At 42.1% G+C, this 14497-nt stretch overlaps 1 protein-coding gene across 1 annotated transcript in view; it reads right to left on the reverse strand.

Moving 5' to 3' along the window:
* itpr1b (inositol 1,4,5-trisphosphate receptor, type 1b) overlaps nucleotides 1-14497 on the reverse strand; it is a 90470-nt gene that overhangs the window by 56472 nt on the left and 19501 nt on the right. Inside the window, exons 7-32 of the mRNA XM_071529497.1 lie at nucleotides 13609-13707; nucleotides 12377-12460; nucleotides 11916-12062; nucleotides 11701-11796; nucleotides 11416-11460; nucleotides 10430-10584; nucleotides 7496-7595; nucleotides 7254-7414; nucleotides 6908-7049; nucleotides 6655-6813; nucleotides 6394-6566; nucleotides 5770-5889; nucleotides 5491-5682; nucleotides 4898-5149; nucleotides 4658-4799; nucleotides 4412-4565; nucleotides 3572-3765; nucleotides 3354-3480; nucleotides 3181-3235; nucleotides 2893-3058; nucleotides 2408-2575; nucleotides 2126-2197; nucleotides 1873-2010; nucleotides 1469-1594; nucleotides 968-1168; nucleotides 220-471 (exon numbers count right to left, since the gene is read on the reverse strand). Coding sequence (XP_071385598.1) covers nucleotides 220-471; nucleotides 968-1168; nucleotides 1469-1594; nucleotides 1873-2010; nucleotides 2126-2197; nucleotides 2408-2575; nucleotides 2893-3058; nucleotides 3181-3235; nucleotides 3354-3480; nucleotides 3572-3765; nucleotides 4412-4565; nucleotides 4658-4799; nucleotides 4898-5149; nucleotides 5491-5682; nucleotides 5770-5889; nucleotides 6394-6566; nucleotides 6655-6813; nucleotides 6908-7049; nucleotides 7254-7414; nucleotides 7496-7595; nucleotides 10430-10584; nucleotides 11416-11460; nucleotides 11701-11796; nucleotides 11916-12062; nucleotides 12377-12460; nucleotides 13609-13707 — 3720 coding nt within the window. The remainder of the gene's footprint in view (nucleotides 1-219; nucleotides 472-967; nucleotides 1169-1468; nucleotides 1595-1872; nucleotides 2011-2125; nucleotides 2198-2407; nucleotides 2576-2892; nucleotides 3059-3180; nucleotides 3236-3353; nucleotides 3481-3571; nucleotides 3766-4411; nucleotides 4566-4657; nucleotides 4800-4897; nucleotides 5150-5490; nucleotides 5683-5769; nucleotides 5890-6393; nucleotides 6567-6654; nucleotides 6814-6907; nucleotides 7050-7253; nucleotides 7415-7495; nucleotides 7596-10429; nucleotides 10585-11415; nucleotides 11461-11700; nucleotides 11797-11915; nucleotides 12063-12376; nucleotides 12461-13608; nucleotides 13708-14497) is intronic.

Consider the following 14497-nt stretch of genomic DNA (forward strand, 5'->3'; position numbering starts at 1 on the left):
TTATTTTGCTACAGACATTAACCACCTTATTGAGTACATTACCCAAAACCCAAGTCCTAACCCTAAAATAGCCTCACTTTGGAGAATTTTCCTCATCCTTGTATCCTTGTGAGGACATTTTGTCCTCTTCAGTACACACAGATACACACACACCCACACACACCCCTCTCTGATCCCTATCAGCTTTCTTCAGTACACAAAACCGCTCATTATTCTTACTTCAGGGATACAGTCTTCATGGGTGACCACCCGTACAATATCATCCAGCGGCAGCAGGGAGTTACACTTGATCTCGGTGTACACATTCTTGCCCTCGGTGCAGACGGCCAGCAGCTCCACCAGGTGGATGTGGTACATCAGAGGGCTGTTTTCATCCATGCGGTCCCGCTCCGAACGCATCATCTGGACCAGTGTCTGGAAGGAGGCGCGATCGTTGTAGAAGACCAGGACATCCTCGCCTGAGTTCACTAGCTGAGTGGGGGAGAGTCACAGAGAGAGAGCTGTTATCATCAAAACATTTAGTTAGTATTACAGTGCATCTCTTTCTGTTTGCATTAGTATTACCAGTACATCTCTTTATTTCTATTAGTATAGTATCACCAGTACATCTCTTTCTGTTTCCATTTGTATCCCCAGTATACTGTATTTCTTTGTTTCCATTAGTATCACCAGTATTTTTTTTCTGTTGCCACTATCATCATAGTACAGTTCTTTCTGTTTCCATTAGTATCATCAGTACACCTCTTGCTTCTACTATTAGTATCCCAATTCCATCTCTTTCTGTTTCCATTAGTATCACTGTATCACTGTCACCTGTTTCTGCTTCTGTTAACATTACCATTACATCTCTTTCTCCTTTCGTTAGTATTACCAGCACATCTCGTTCTGCTACTATTAGTATTACCAATACATTTCTTTCTGCTGGCAAAAAGAGCATAAAATAACCCTACAGGTCATGGAGCCCCACCTCAGCCATGACAATGTCCTGACACTTCTTGATAAACTTGTTCTCCGCCTTGACAATGGTCTGCAGGAACTTGAGATACTGGACATGTCGACCGTGGGTCTCAGTACAGTGGACAAAGTGCTGAACCACACGCTCATTGATCTCACTGCATAGCTGGAAGTTATTCATGAAGATGTGCTGCATGGTGACTGCCTCCAAGATCTGAGAGAAAGGAAGAGAAGGGACAAGGACCAGCATATCAGTGTAGACACAAAACGACACCTTCTCATCCATAACAACTAATAGCAAAATGGCAATTTAAGTCATTGATTGACAAAATAGTAACATAGACTGGATAGATTCTTACAAACACTGAGTGAATTTCAGATGTGTTTTCCCAAAATGGATACACAGTGTTTTTGAAATGGAACTCTAATTATGGGCTTAGAATAGCAGTGGACTGCTGGATTTTTCGGCTTTGATCAATCCCAGGAATATCCTTAGAATACCTACAGTACTTACCCCTGGGTTAAGAAACAGGTTGATATGCTTGTGGAGAAGAGCCTGGTTCTGCTGGTTCCCTGCACAGAAATTCTGCAGGAACTCATGAGCCAGCTTCATGATCTCCTGCATGCGGACATCCTCACCCTAGTGCATATAACACAGCATCATACTCAGGAATGCTTTTCAGAAAAACAAGGTACTTAAAACCACCACCACTACTACTACTACTATTAAGACAAATAATAAAAACAACAATACTAATTATAAAAGCAATAAAGATTACAATCTTTATATAGCACTTTTCCAAACAAAAGTTCAAAATTGTGTTTTACAAGAGGTAAAGGTGCAAATGTACAAAAGCTAAATGGTGCTTTATAAAATCTTTCTGCTCATTTTGCATGTGATAAAATATCTGATTGCACCTTCTCATAGGGGATCTGCAGGAGCTCCAGCACCACACTGTGAGCTCCCATGTTCCTCAGCAGCCTCTGCTGCTGTTTCTTACTCTTCTTCCCCGAGGCTCCCTCCTGGACACACAGCTTACTGAGACGCAGCAGGATCTGAACACACACACACACACACACACACACACACACACACACACAGGAGGAGGATTTTAATTACAGCCAACACAGCATCACAAACAAAATACGATGAAAATACAAATGAGTGTACCTCCTTTACAACCCTGTAGTTGTAACTGCTGGTGCTTTCTGTCTTCTTTTTGTCTGAACCACCTGAATCGCCCTGTAAACCAACAGAGACCAAGGACGTTTTGTAGAAATATGAATAATCAGGAAAAATGAGACATAGTGTGTGCTATGTAGCAGTACCCTGGTGTAGGCTATGTCACAGCATATTAATTTTATAATTATTTTATATATATATAACTTTTCTTCTTCACTTGTTTACCAAATATAGTTTGTTTTTTCTTTTTGTTCAGTGATATGGTACTACCTTCATTTTGTTATCAGACTCTGAAGGTCCATCCCCATCTATCCCATCTTCTCCTTGCCTCTTGTAGACCCACAGTTCAGATTTCTCTACAATGGAACGCAGTTGGTCCAGATCTGACTTGATCTGCTTGTAGTTGTCCACATCCTGACTGGTCACCAGGAGCTGGACCTGAGGTTAAGAGAATGGGTGGACATTTGCATAAGATGGAAGTTAAACTTAATCTCAGGCATCGTTGAGTTTCTTGGTTTCTAGTGTCACACTGAAATGTGTACTTATGATACAAGCCCACGTTTTTTTTTTCAACAATATGTTTATTGAGTTTTCAACATTTTAAAAGGTAAAAAAAAAAAGACAAAACAAAAGTGAATACATTATGTATGCATACCTACAAATATCTTATACAAATATTGATATACATGATATATATATCAAGCCCACGTTTTTACATGAGACATTAAAATGTGCTCCAGCATGTTGGGGCCTACTTGTTTGAAGGCCATGAGGACCTCCTGCCTCTGGCTGAAGTGTCTGAAGAGCAGGTGGAGCGCTCCAGAAACCAGGGGAGGGTAGTCATGCATGGTCAGGTGGAGCAGGACCCTTAGGAAGGTACGGCCACCATGATCGTCCAGGTCCAATGGAGTGTTCTCCTCACTGAAAGGAGAGGACCAGAAATTACTTAAACTTAAACTTTACTTAACAGCAGCTTGTGAGGCATTGCTTCAAGCCTTTGTTAGGCACTGACTAAAGCTTTGGTGAGACCACCAATGGATTACCTTCCTCCAAAGATCCCCTCAGCCTGCTCCTCAATGTTCTCAAAGTCAAGATTTCCTAGAGGTAGTTAAAACAATTCACATAATAAATATTTGAATGAAGTCAATTCCAAGGTAAACATTTATGTGGGAAAGAATATATCACTTATAGAGTGTCTTTATGCCAGGCATCTGACCTGTCACATTGTTGGTTACATCCTGACTGGCAGTGTTGTCTGCTTGTGGGTTGCTCTCATCAAACTCACGCTTGAAAATACAGAGCAGGCAGGAGATCCTGTAGTCTAGCCGTACATTCAAAATGAACTGCAGGAAAAGAAAACACAAAGTTACAATACAGAATAAAAAAAGAATAAGTCTTCAGTTTCAAAGATTTATAATTTTCCTCATGACCTACCTGTAGAATCTCAATGATCTTGAGCTTAGTGTCCATGACCATGATATCTTCTCTCTCTGGCTCAATCTGGGTTTTGACCACATCTCCCTCTGGCTGATGAGTTGGTGTGGTGGGCAGGAAGCCGCCTCCTCGCAGGACGACCTGGGTCATCAGCTCCCCTACTCCATGAATGGACTTCATCACATTACTGCCAGCTACATACAGAGAGAGACCCATGACAACCGCGTTCACATAGAAACTTCACATTATCAATGCTTGTCATGCTCACTGAGTGAGCTACCTAGGTACTTGAGTGTAACATATTGTGTGTGATAATTTGACATCTTTATACAACTACTTTGGATGTGAAATGCCACAGTGAATGAATTAACTGTTATAAACAGCACCTTTTTCCATGTAGTTTCACATGAAAAAGTATTTGGACAGATTAAGACTTTGTAGGATCTCTGAAGTTTTGGATGCACTTGTATGAGGATTCAGATGTGATGGTTGGCTAAATGAGAAGTGAACAAGGGTCTGATAATCAATCTCTCATTATTATCATGCTCTGGCTCTGAGAACTTCAAGATTGGCATAATTAACTTTGACAATTTTTTATCCTTACTAATTTTCCTGTAGAGTTCAATAGAAAATTAGCAGGGAAATTAGAAGGGAGTGGGGAACAAACCCTGCTAACATTATTGATGACAATCTTGAAGCCCTGCAGAAGATCTATGATAATTTCACATCGTAAGTAATAAGAGTATGGAGTGAAAACATCTGTCCACATACATCATCAAATAAAGGCCTCCTCTCCTCACTGAAGTACAACAAGCTAAGACTACAGAGTTGGATGTTAACCTTTGTTTTCCTCTCCCTTCTCCATCTTGTTGATAGGGTATATGGTGCTGACATGCACACAGTCTAAAATGTTCAGTAAGATCTTTGTCAGTCGAAGCAGGTCGCTGAAGTTGTAGAAACCAAAGTAGATGAGGTTCCTTGCCAGGTTCACGACCTATAGACAAAAAAGATCACAGCCATGCTTTATAATTTATTTAAACTTATGTGAATTCTTATCTCTTCACGCCATTTCCAAGGAAACTGTACCTCAAAGGTAAGCTTGTTTTTCTCCTTGTCAGAGAAGGGAATGTTTTGTGACACCACCTCTCTCAGGTAGTTCTCCACAAAATCCATGGTGAGGCAGAAACGCTCTTTGATCTCATCTCTGGTGGTTCCATCATTGTCATAGCTAGGAAGATCAGATGAGAATCACACATAAGAGACGCACACTGACATCTTTGGAACTGTAATACCAGTAAACCAAAAAAATCCCTGAGCAGAACTCACTCATCAATAGCGATCTTTGAGGGAATCTCAGACCAAAGACGGGCATATTTGACGGGTGTGACCTGCTCCTGGGGATCGCGGTCCACGTGCATGTGCAGCATCATGCGGCAGAACGAGGCCCGCAGGTCATATGGCAGGTCCTCATCAGACATACAGCGCAGGATCAGATCCACGTCCAGCTGACCAGATATCTTATTGATGGCCAGGTACTGGCGGTCCAGACACATCCTGGCAAAGAGGTTCAGCTGGTACCTGTGAGAAAACATCATTTTGTGAGCTTGGAATTATAAGGTTCTATCTGTCTTTTTTATCCTTGAATGCTACTTTATACTTGTGTGGTGTTATTATTCGTTTTTTAAAGAGCCTTTTGAGCTTAAATATTTTAAAAGATAGACAGTTTATAACAGTTTTGCCAGATGGTATCTCAAATCTTTGATGCTCAACTGCACTCCACCCAGACAGAACCTTATTATTCAAAGCTCACGATTTACTATTTGGACTTGATATCTGGGTGTCTTGGATTTACTGCTGTATCTAACCCATATTTTCATATGGCCTCAGAACTAATGTCCAAACAATTGAAGACATCTGACCTGTAGTAGCTGACCACCTCCTGGTCCTCCTTCTGGCCCTCCTTGGCATCCTGGGCCAGCTCTCTGATGCTCTTACTGCGGATCTCCTTACAGTTGTCCTTCCAGAACAGCCACACCTCCTCCTCATCCTCTGCCTCCACTGGATTCTCTCCATTTGCTGTTGTCTCAATCTCAAACCTCGACAGGACCAGTCTGGTGAACAGCACAAAGAAATCATTTTCAAAATGTTCATTTGAGCTGAACAGAAATTCTAAAAATTAAGCAAGGTGAGGCACTAACTTGGTTTCAATGAGGATGTCAGCATTGGTTGGGTCCAATACTGCGTTACAGATGAGCTCCTGGGTCACAGGGATGGACTTGTTCATGGACACACACAGATCTGACAGGTAGTCCAGGAACCTGGGGGCGGACAACAAAACATACAACATTCTCTATGGGTACTAGAGAGAGAGCTTAGGGTCATACAGTTATTCTGGCTTTGTAGCCTGTATTTGACTGAATGTATTCAAATCCTATGATGGGTACTACAGGAGGCTGATGGACTAATGCCTAGTTTTGCACCCATGTCCCCTCTACCAATACCATTACCCTTCAAACTGTGAAGGCCCTCTTTATTCAGACTTCTGGATCCGCCTGGTTCCCATGTCATTAACAACACTTGACAGGGCTTAAACTCAACAGCAGCACACACTAACTGTCAGCAAATTACCTGCAGTGCCAAGGTCGCGCACAAACAGTTCCACTCATACTACTCTGCATAAATTTGAATACATTTACATATATTTACATTGCTTAGGAGCTGTTAGACAAACAAATCTGACCCAGCTGCCCAGAACTCACAGCCCTTCCTTCTATGCCAATTTATGATGGCAGCCAAGGCCTGTCTCTTCCTGTGAGTCTCACCTGGGCTCACGGTTCTTCCTCACTAGAGTGACAAATGTGTCTATCTCAGCAGCAGTGATATGCTTCTCCAGCAGCTTGCGATTGTTATGGAGCAGAGCGGTTATTGTGTCCTCTGCCAACACGTCGTAGCCTATCTGCTTCTGCATGAAGCGGAACTGCTTGGCTATGTACTCCTGTAAAGGGAAGGAGAGCGAGGATCATCACTGCAAGGATAAGGTCAAAGGTACCTGAAGCTGGAGTGGAGTTATTACGCCCACCCACCTGGTTTTTCCTGTAATCCTGCTGAGAGTGGCGTAACACTCGGTAGCAAAGCCTGCAAATGTGCCTAAAAGGAGCATGGCGCTGGTCTCCGAGCTCTTCCAGCCGCAGCATGGGACCATCTCCACTGTCTGTGAAAGGGGCTTGGAGAAGTTTGAATATCTGCAATGGCAATGGAGAATTTTAACACCCAACTTTGTGGATAACCATGAACTGTAAAAGAGTTCATAAAAAGCCTCTGAGGTTTAAGGCCTACCTGCTTGAGGATATTCTGCTCTCTCATGAGTTTCTGTCTCTCTCTGTTGGGCTTATTAACCATGATCTCCAGGACGTCCTGCCCGCTGTTGGGGATGTCCACCACAAAGAACACTAGGTCCTCCAGGAGCTTGGTCACAAACCTGGAGAGTATAGAGCCCTAAATGTAAGTCCACACCTATAACTCATAGTTGGAGACTACCTTAAAAACAGGGCATCTCTCTGAAAAATTCATCAAGGACTTCAGCGATAACAATTCTGAGTTTTCCTTCAACTGATTACATGATTACAACAATGTACTGTTGTATGTAAAGGGCCTGCAGTTGGTACTTCCTTCCTATACCTACCTCCTTTCATTTTGTGTGATGGTACCCTTTTCCAGTTTGCCGGCAATGGACGCCAACACTTTACTCGCATCATTAGCAAAGTCTAAATCACGCACTTCTGCTGGCGGCACCGGTACGATGGCAAAAGCCTCTTTGTCTTCTTTTACTGCTGATGTTCCAATCTGGAAAAATTACATTTTACAGTAAGTGTTTAGACAACCTCAGTCACACTGTACTTCTTGATATAACCATCAACTACTCACCCGTAACATAACAGGCTTCTCTTCCTCTTTGTCAATCGGGTTGTTTGTACTGTGAACCCATGTGTTGGTACACAAGTGCCTCAGCCTCACATAGGAGCTCCTAAAAGTAACAGAAGCAAGCACAAAGACGATAAGCTAAAAAGGCACTGTGGGATGAGACGAGGCAAGGGTGACCAAGTGTGCAGAGAATCTGACCTGTGACAGAGAGGTCACAGGTTTGACCCCTGCAATAGCCAATATGGCCATTAACAGCTGTTTATCCTATCAAAGTGTCCTTTAGCAAGACACTGAACCAAGACCTACCCCGCTCATTGCAAGTAATTCTGGATAAACAATGTAATGTAATATTATTTATCTTGAAATATCCAAATAAGACCAAGTTCACATCCATTTACTGATACACAGAAGAGGTCTTACAAGACAAATGGTGAGGTAAAAATGAAATTCATTCATTTAAATCCTTTCCCATTGGTACATATTTTATCTGTCACAAAGGTTGTAAATGGTTGTGTGTTTGTACAAAGATAAGATGATGTTGCAACATAAATGCATGTTGGTGTATGCTGCTATCACTGTCAGCTATCAACTATCAACTTAATGCTTAATCAGACTTAACAAAAATATGTAAACAAAGTTCCGTGGGTAGTGAAGAAATTGCTTATAGCTTCTCCAGCTAACAGGTATTGCTTTTTGAGGCTTGGCTACTTTAATCCATGAGCAGCCTCCATAGCAACAGGGCTTGGCATGGTCACAGATAGCTTAGCCAGTAGTGACCAGTACAGTATCATCCCTGCTCTTCCATGAAGTAAAGACTGAGCCAGCCACATCTCCCATACACAAAGCACCCAAACCCCCTTGTGCGTGTGTGTAAATCAGTGTGTGTACACCTTTAACACGGACAGCAGACAGTGGCCATATTCTTGGCAGGCGTTATGTAACTGCCCACTGACGCTAACAGGCTTACCTTTATGTACAGGTTCTCCCAGGCATTAATTAGTCTCATGGCTAGAGTTTGTCTATGTCCCTGAGATGCAGGGTTATTTCAGGTAGGAGTGGGAGGCGCTAGCAATAGTAGCCTGCAGCATGCAGGCAGGCACCTGACGACGTGACACAATGGAGACTTTGACACAAGGGGGAGAGGCTGTTCTTATCTGATGGTGTGGTGACAGGGACAAACACACAATTGTAATTTTAGCCCTACACATGCCCTCTCACACGATACTGTCAACATGAAGAAAAGGACGGAACAAAACAGAGCCTCGATATAGATGCAGTTAGCCCAAATACAGATGCACACTGGCATGCCATAAGCACACTCTGTCCTTATGTGGATGAAAGTGGGTGCTTTGTCAATCTTTCGCTGACAAAATATTATATAAGGTTTTACACTTAATATGCAACTAAAACTGAGTTTTATGCCACATTTGCTGTTGTCAAAATATTTCACTACATCAAATCTGTATGTCGGCATGACTGTCATTTTCAACTAACTTGGCAGTAAAGAGCAGATGATCTGAGGAGAAATGTATCTCCCAGATGATGTGTCTGTATGGAGGCGTATATGCAGTGTTTATGCAACATCTGGCATGTGGTTTTAGCTTGGGGATATGACAGGGTCCTCCTTACATGGCATGTTGCAATGTTTTTCCCCTGTGCCTACTATCCATGCGCACTTTCAGTCTGATTACCATGGTTTCCTGTTTCAAGCCATAATGGGACTTTCCTGGCTCCCCTTGGCTGGTATCATACAATCTAATGGTGACCAGACCATATGAGCCACACACACACACACACACACACACACACATCATACATTGACAAACAAACAAACACAGAAAATACAGTGAGAAAAAAAAAAAAAAAAAACATATTTTTTTTTTTTTAGAATGATTGAAAGCACATGACAAGCTAGCTTTATAGGGACTTTCCATTTTAGTGACATGATGTTTTAGGAAAAATGACAAAACTGAATCCATACTACTGTATGAAATCTGCATCAAAGCTAAAAATCAAATAATATATGAAAATGAATATGTGAGCATCTGCCCAATGAAAATGTCCAGCAATAACACCTGCTAGGTGCGTCTTCTCCTCCCAGCTGAGAGCCAGTGTCAATCAAACAGCAGTCTCGGCAACAATCTCCCATTTGAATGTCCATAAGTGTCAATAAGTGACCAGAATCAATGGGACTTTGCTTACAGCTCCCAACCCAAGCAAGCCCTCATTACCTGATTTCCCACTGTTGTTCCCAATATTCCCTCAACTCTTCACATTAAAGGGCTTTGAGGTGACTGTCCACTGCCCTTGCTGTGTGTTTTGTCCCGTTTTAAAATGATGACCGTTTTTTTTCCTAAAACTCTTGACATCAGACATTGACATCATTCCTAGTTGACAAGGTTGATAAAAGCTTGCTGATGTTGGGATGATTCATGTTTGTCAGTCGAAATATTTCACCCAACATTCCCCACAACCCTGATGTGATTTTTTTGTCACTGAAGAGCAGAGAGCTGCTTCTCCTTGAGACAGTTTGCTATTTGACCTTTATATGTACATATCAGGGCTTAGCTGCGCATATCGCAGGTCTTGGGGGTGTTTGTTAGCTGACGGTCCTGATATTTGGCAGCCTTGGATGTGTTCACAAACTTGCTGTCAGAGACTTCAGGCCTATCCAAAAAAGCAGCAAACAACAAGCCAAATTCTTTTCATTCTCTGCAGTAGGTAGATGGGCCGTGGGGTGGAGATACACGTTTTGTATCCTCATATGTCCTTAAGTCGTGTCAACCTCTGTGAGATATTTGAATCCCACAAGAATGTGGCAGCGTCACATGACACATTCCTGGCATGTGTGAGTATGTGTGCGTGTATGTAGTAGTTCATGTTATGCTATTACTTCAGTTTACATGTTGTCCTCTAAAGGTATGATTGCCGTCATACCTGGGCACCATGGAGTCCCCCCCTCTCAGGGTGGTAGGGTCTAGCTCAAAGATGGAGGAGATGTCCATGCCGTCAGGAACAGGAATCAGGGTGTACATGACTTTCTCCTGGGGGGCCCGCAGACGAGCTCGCAGCGCTTCGTGATCGGCATCCAGCTAGAGCAACAAAAGATACAGTGGGAGGGGAGCACCCCATTGGCCACAAACTGCAGTGAAGTATATAGAAACAAAGTAAATGGAAACCACTGCTAAAATACACCAGTGGTTCTAAACCATGGGTCATTGAGGCCCAGTGTATGCAGGTTTTCATTTTAACCAATCATTATAGCAGCTGACTTCACTTAGTTGCTTCTCTGTGGTTGAAGTTGTGCAAATCATTGAAATCAGCTGCAATACTGACTAGGGACTGTTGGGCCTCGATGGCACATAGTTGAGAGCCACTGAAATACAACATATCCCCATTAGGGACAACAACCTCAGTAATACTTTATACAACATTGCCATCTATTGGTGATTTCCAATGGGACATGCATCAGCTGGATGATGGCATGATGACACCCTGTGGTAATCTACTGTTACTACACTGCTACTTCTCAGACAAATCTAGTGAGAGTATCTTTTTTTATTAATAAGGCACATACAACTCAAATGAAAAGTGGTCTTTATGATAAAGGATGCTTATCTTAAGACCAGAAGGAGAAATTGGACAGAATAGACAGTGGCAAATATTGTATGACCCAGGTGCAGAGATGACAAATGAAGTCTTTTTGCTAGGTTTAATGAAGTCAGCTTTCATGCAATTTGCAGAACTGTAGTCAAGTCAAGATAGTATTTGACAGTACCTGGAAATTAAAGGGTGTAAAGTCCACCACCTAGAGGAGAAAGCAAAGACCCAGCACAGAATTGAACAGATTAGATCAATAGCAGCGGGGAAAATAGGGTGACACTGCTAAGCACACGGGGGGGATGGAGCTCAAGTTGACTTACCGAGGATCGCTGCTCAGCGCTCTCCTCCTCAAAGTCTGGATTCACCTGAGAAAGACACCCGCATGTAAAATAGCCTCTACTACATCATTAATTTGACGCGGGATGATTTCACATTTCACTCTGCATAACTATAACTGTCTACAGCAGATGGCTCCAGGCAGATTTTAACTGGACTTAATGCTACTATGTCACATGCATATAAAAACCCATCAACAGTACATATGGGTATAGAACTGCAACAGTGTGAGAAAAGGAGGGGAAGAGGGCCACACACACCTCACCCACCTCAGCAGCCAGGTAGCACCCTGTGGCCAAGTGTTTGAACCTGAACAGGCTGTTCCAGTAGCCTGCTCCTCCCCTACACGGGTCATGGTGGACCACCTGGAAATGACAACAGACATAGAAAGGATGGCTTGAATACATAAACTTTGAGAAACACAGAGTCATCAGCAAGAGCTGCCAAAAAGCAAATTAGGAAACCTTAACAACACTGCGCTCACCTCTACTTCCCAGAGTGCTTTGCTGCTAGTGGCAGAGGTGGCAGACTGGCGGCCTGTTGTCCTCAGAAAAACATACTGCTTCTTCCTGTGGTCGTCACAAGTGAGGAACTTCTCCTGCTCCGCATGGAACAACCGCACTACATCACCCTGCCATTACACACACACACACACACACACACACACACACACACACACAGTGTATCATCAGTAGAAAGTAAAGACAATTAAATATTTTTATTTTCATTTTTATTCTCTCTCCTTTGATTGTGTTTGATTGTTTTTTATCTTGTACAATGTGTTTTACTACGTTTTACTATAAATGCTTTACTATTATACTGTTTTATGTGTTTTTATTTTTCTATTATCCCACTGTGAAGCATTTTGCAAGCACAGTTTAGGTACTATATAAATAAAGTGAATTACTATATGTTGATTTCATACATGGACTTAAGGGTACCTACCCCTTTTAGTATGGTTTCCTTGTTGTCACTCCATTTCATGAATAGAACAACTTTCCAGCTGGTGTTGCAGTTTACAGAATTCACCTGAAAGGCAGAGGAGGAGTCTGTTAATACAGCATACAGAGAGAAAATGTAAATGATGTGACTTATCTGTAAGTTTTATGTCCAGCATCAGCAAAACCAACAAGCTTCTCTTAAAGTCCTACTGTGTGGCCGTATGCACAGGCTGGCTGATAGAGGTTATTATGGCCTCTAAATTTGTAAGTCATTTGTCTTTATGGTGATGAAACTTTTTAGAGGAGGACAATTATTGCTGGTATGAACTGTTTTATATTAGCAGATGGATCTGTCAGCAAGCCAAGTCAGTTTGGCTATTCACAAAATGATCACCATGAGTCATTACTACTGCCTGTTTAGACTGCTTAAGATCTGGATGAATCCCAACCAGCCTTGGCATTCTGTAGAAATTGCATTATCTTTACCTATAAGGTTTCAAACCTTTCTTTGATAAGAAATAAAAGGATAATATTATTCCACATGGGGATCCTTTACTCCAAATGAATTCTATGTATGCTATCAAGTAATCAGGACCCAAAGAGTATTTTAGGATCTGAAGAATTACAAGGTTGCTGCTGTATTTTTATTTTTTGGTTTTAGCATTGAAGAGACTGACTATGTGAGGTTATGTGTGTACATGTATATCAATATGTGTATACATCTATGCAAGCTCTTTCTTTGCGGGTCTATATATGCACATATGCTTTATTTGTTTTATGCATTTATGCATGTGTACTTGATACATTAAATGGATAGTTAATAGCCTTTCTGGTCCACCATGAAGCAGAAGTCTTTTGAGTCTGTCAAAGAAGGATTTGCCTCAGTGTTTTGGTTGTTGAGATTTTACCTTGTGCAAGTCAAAGTGTCATTTACAATTACTACTAACAAATGCTAAAAATTTAGTGCTGTAAGCTATATTTATTTTTTTGTGGGAAAAAAGCGTCATACAGTGAGTAACATAAGCTGTGAATTATGCTTTATCCACAGTGGCTACGATACTGTATGGTGTTTACCAGTTTCTCTGTGTTTGTCAGAATCTGTCAGTGTAAAATACTGGAAGCTTAGCCCGAATTTTCAGAATCCAGTTTGAAGAAGTGAAAGTGGAACCTGTCTCATGTAGCATTTACTCTACAGCTGTATGTAAAGCAACCAGCGCAGATGAAGTGTTCATGTACCTCATTGCATCCTGGGTTGTCAACTAGCTGGTGGCTGCTGGCATGCAGGGGCTGTCCAGCGTTCACAGGGTTAAGGACCACTTTATCTCCAATCACCACCTGGAGAAGCAACATAAATACACCGGATATATTACATTCAAATGATTATGTGTTTATGTACACACAAACACAGACACACACACGCACACATAAATAAGTCGGCCAGAGTGATACTATATCTCTCCACATTGGCCCCAGGGGAACTGTTGATGTTACAGACAGGAACTGATACATTAGTGCAGTTTTGCCCTTCAAGATAAATATCTTTAAATACAGACTCGGCGGCTGGCACTCATCCAGCTTGGGGCAACAGAACATCTTGGGACTGGAACATCGAGGTGAAATCCTACTGCTCTGAAGGAGACTTTGTGGGACTGAACTTAATTTAAATTTCTGTCCATAGCCGTGTGACTTCACACCATATCAGCAAGTGTTCAAATATTCCAAATCTTAAAGTCTGGTGATTACGATACAGATGTGTTAGGTTGGCAGATTTGATTACATTGGATCATGCTAGCCACCCAATAGGCACTAGGGGGCATACTGGACCATGTCCTGTGTGAAGAGAATTGGATTAGACTGAGAGTGTTACTAACTAGCCCTGACCCTGGGCATCACTCACGGACCATAATTGTATACCGTTACATTTTCTTCATCAAGTCTTCATAATGTTGGCTTAACTAGTCTACTCCACAGCACATAAATTTGTTAAAAAGTAAGGTTGGGAGCGCCTGGAAATTGCAATGGGTGGAGAGTATGGACTGGAGACTGAGTTCTGAAGACCAGAAATCTCAGCGCCTGGCAAAGTGATCACTGGGTCATTGGTATTGATCAACAACCCTATCAACAC

This window comes from Centroberyx affinis, unplaced genomic scaffold (genome assembly GCF_046629955.1).
Source record: "Centroberyx affinis isolate AG114_WGS23_722 - 3 ecotype Tasmania unplaced genomic scaffold, CSIRO-AGI_Caff_v1 ptg000126l_1, whole genome shotgun sequence".
Taxonomy (NCBI): Eukaryota; Metazoa; Chordata; class Actinopteri; order Beryciformes; family Berycidae; genus Centroberyx; species Centroberyx affinis.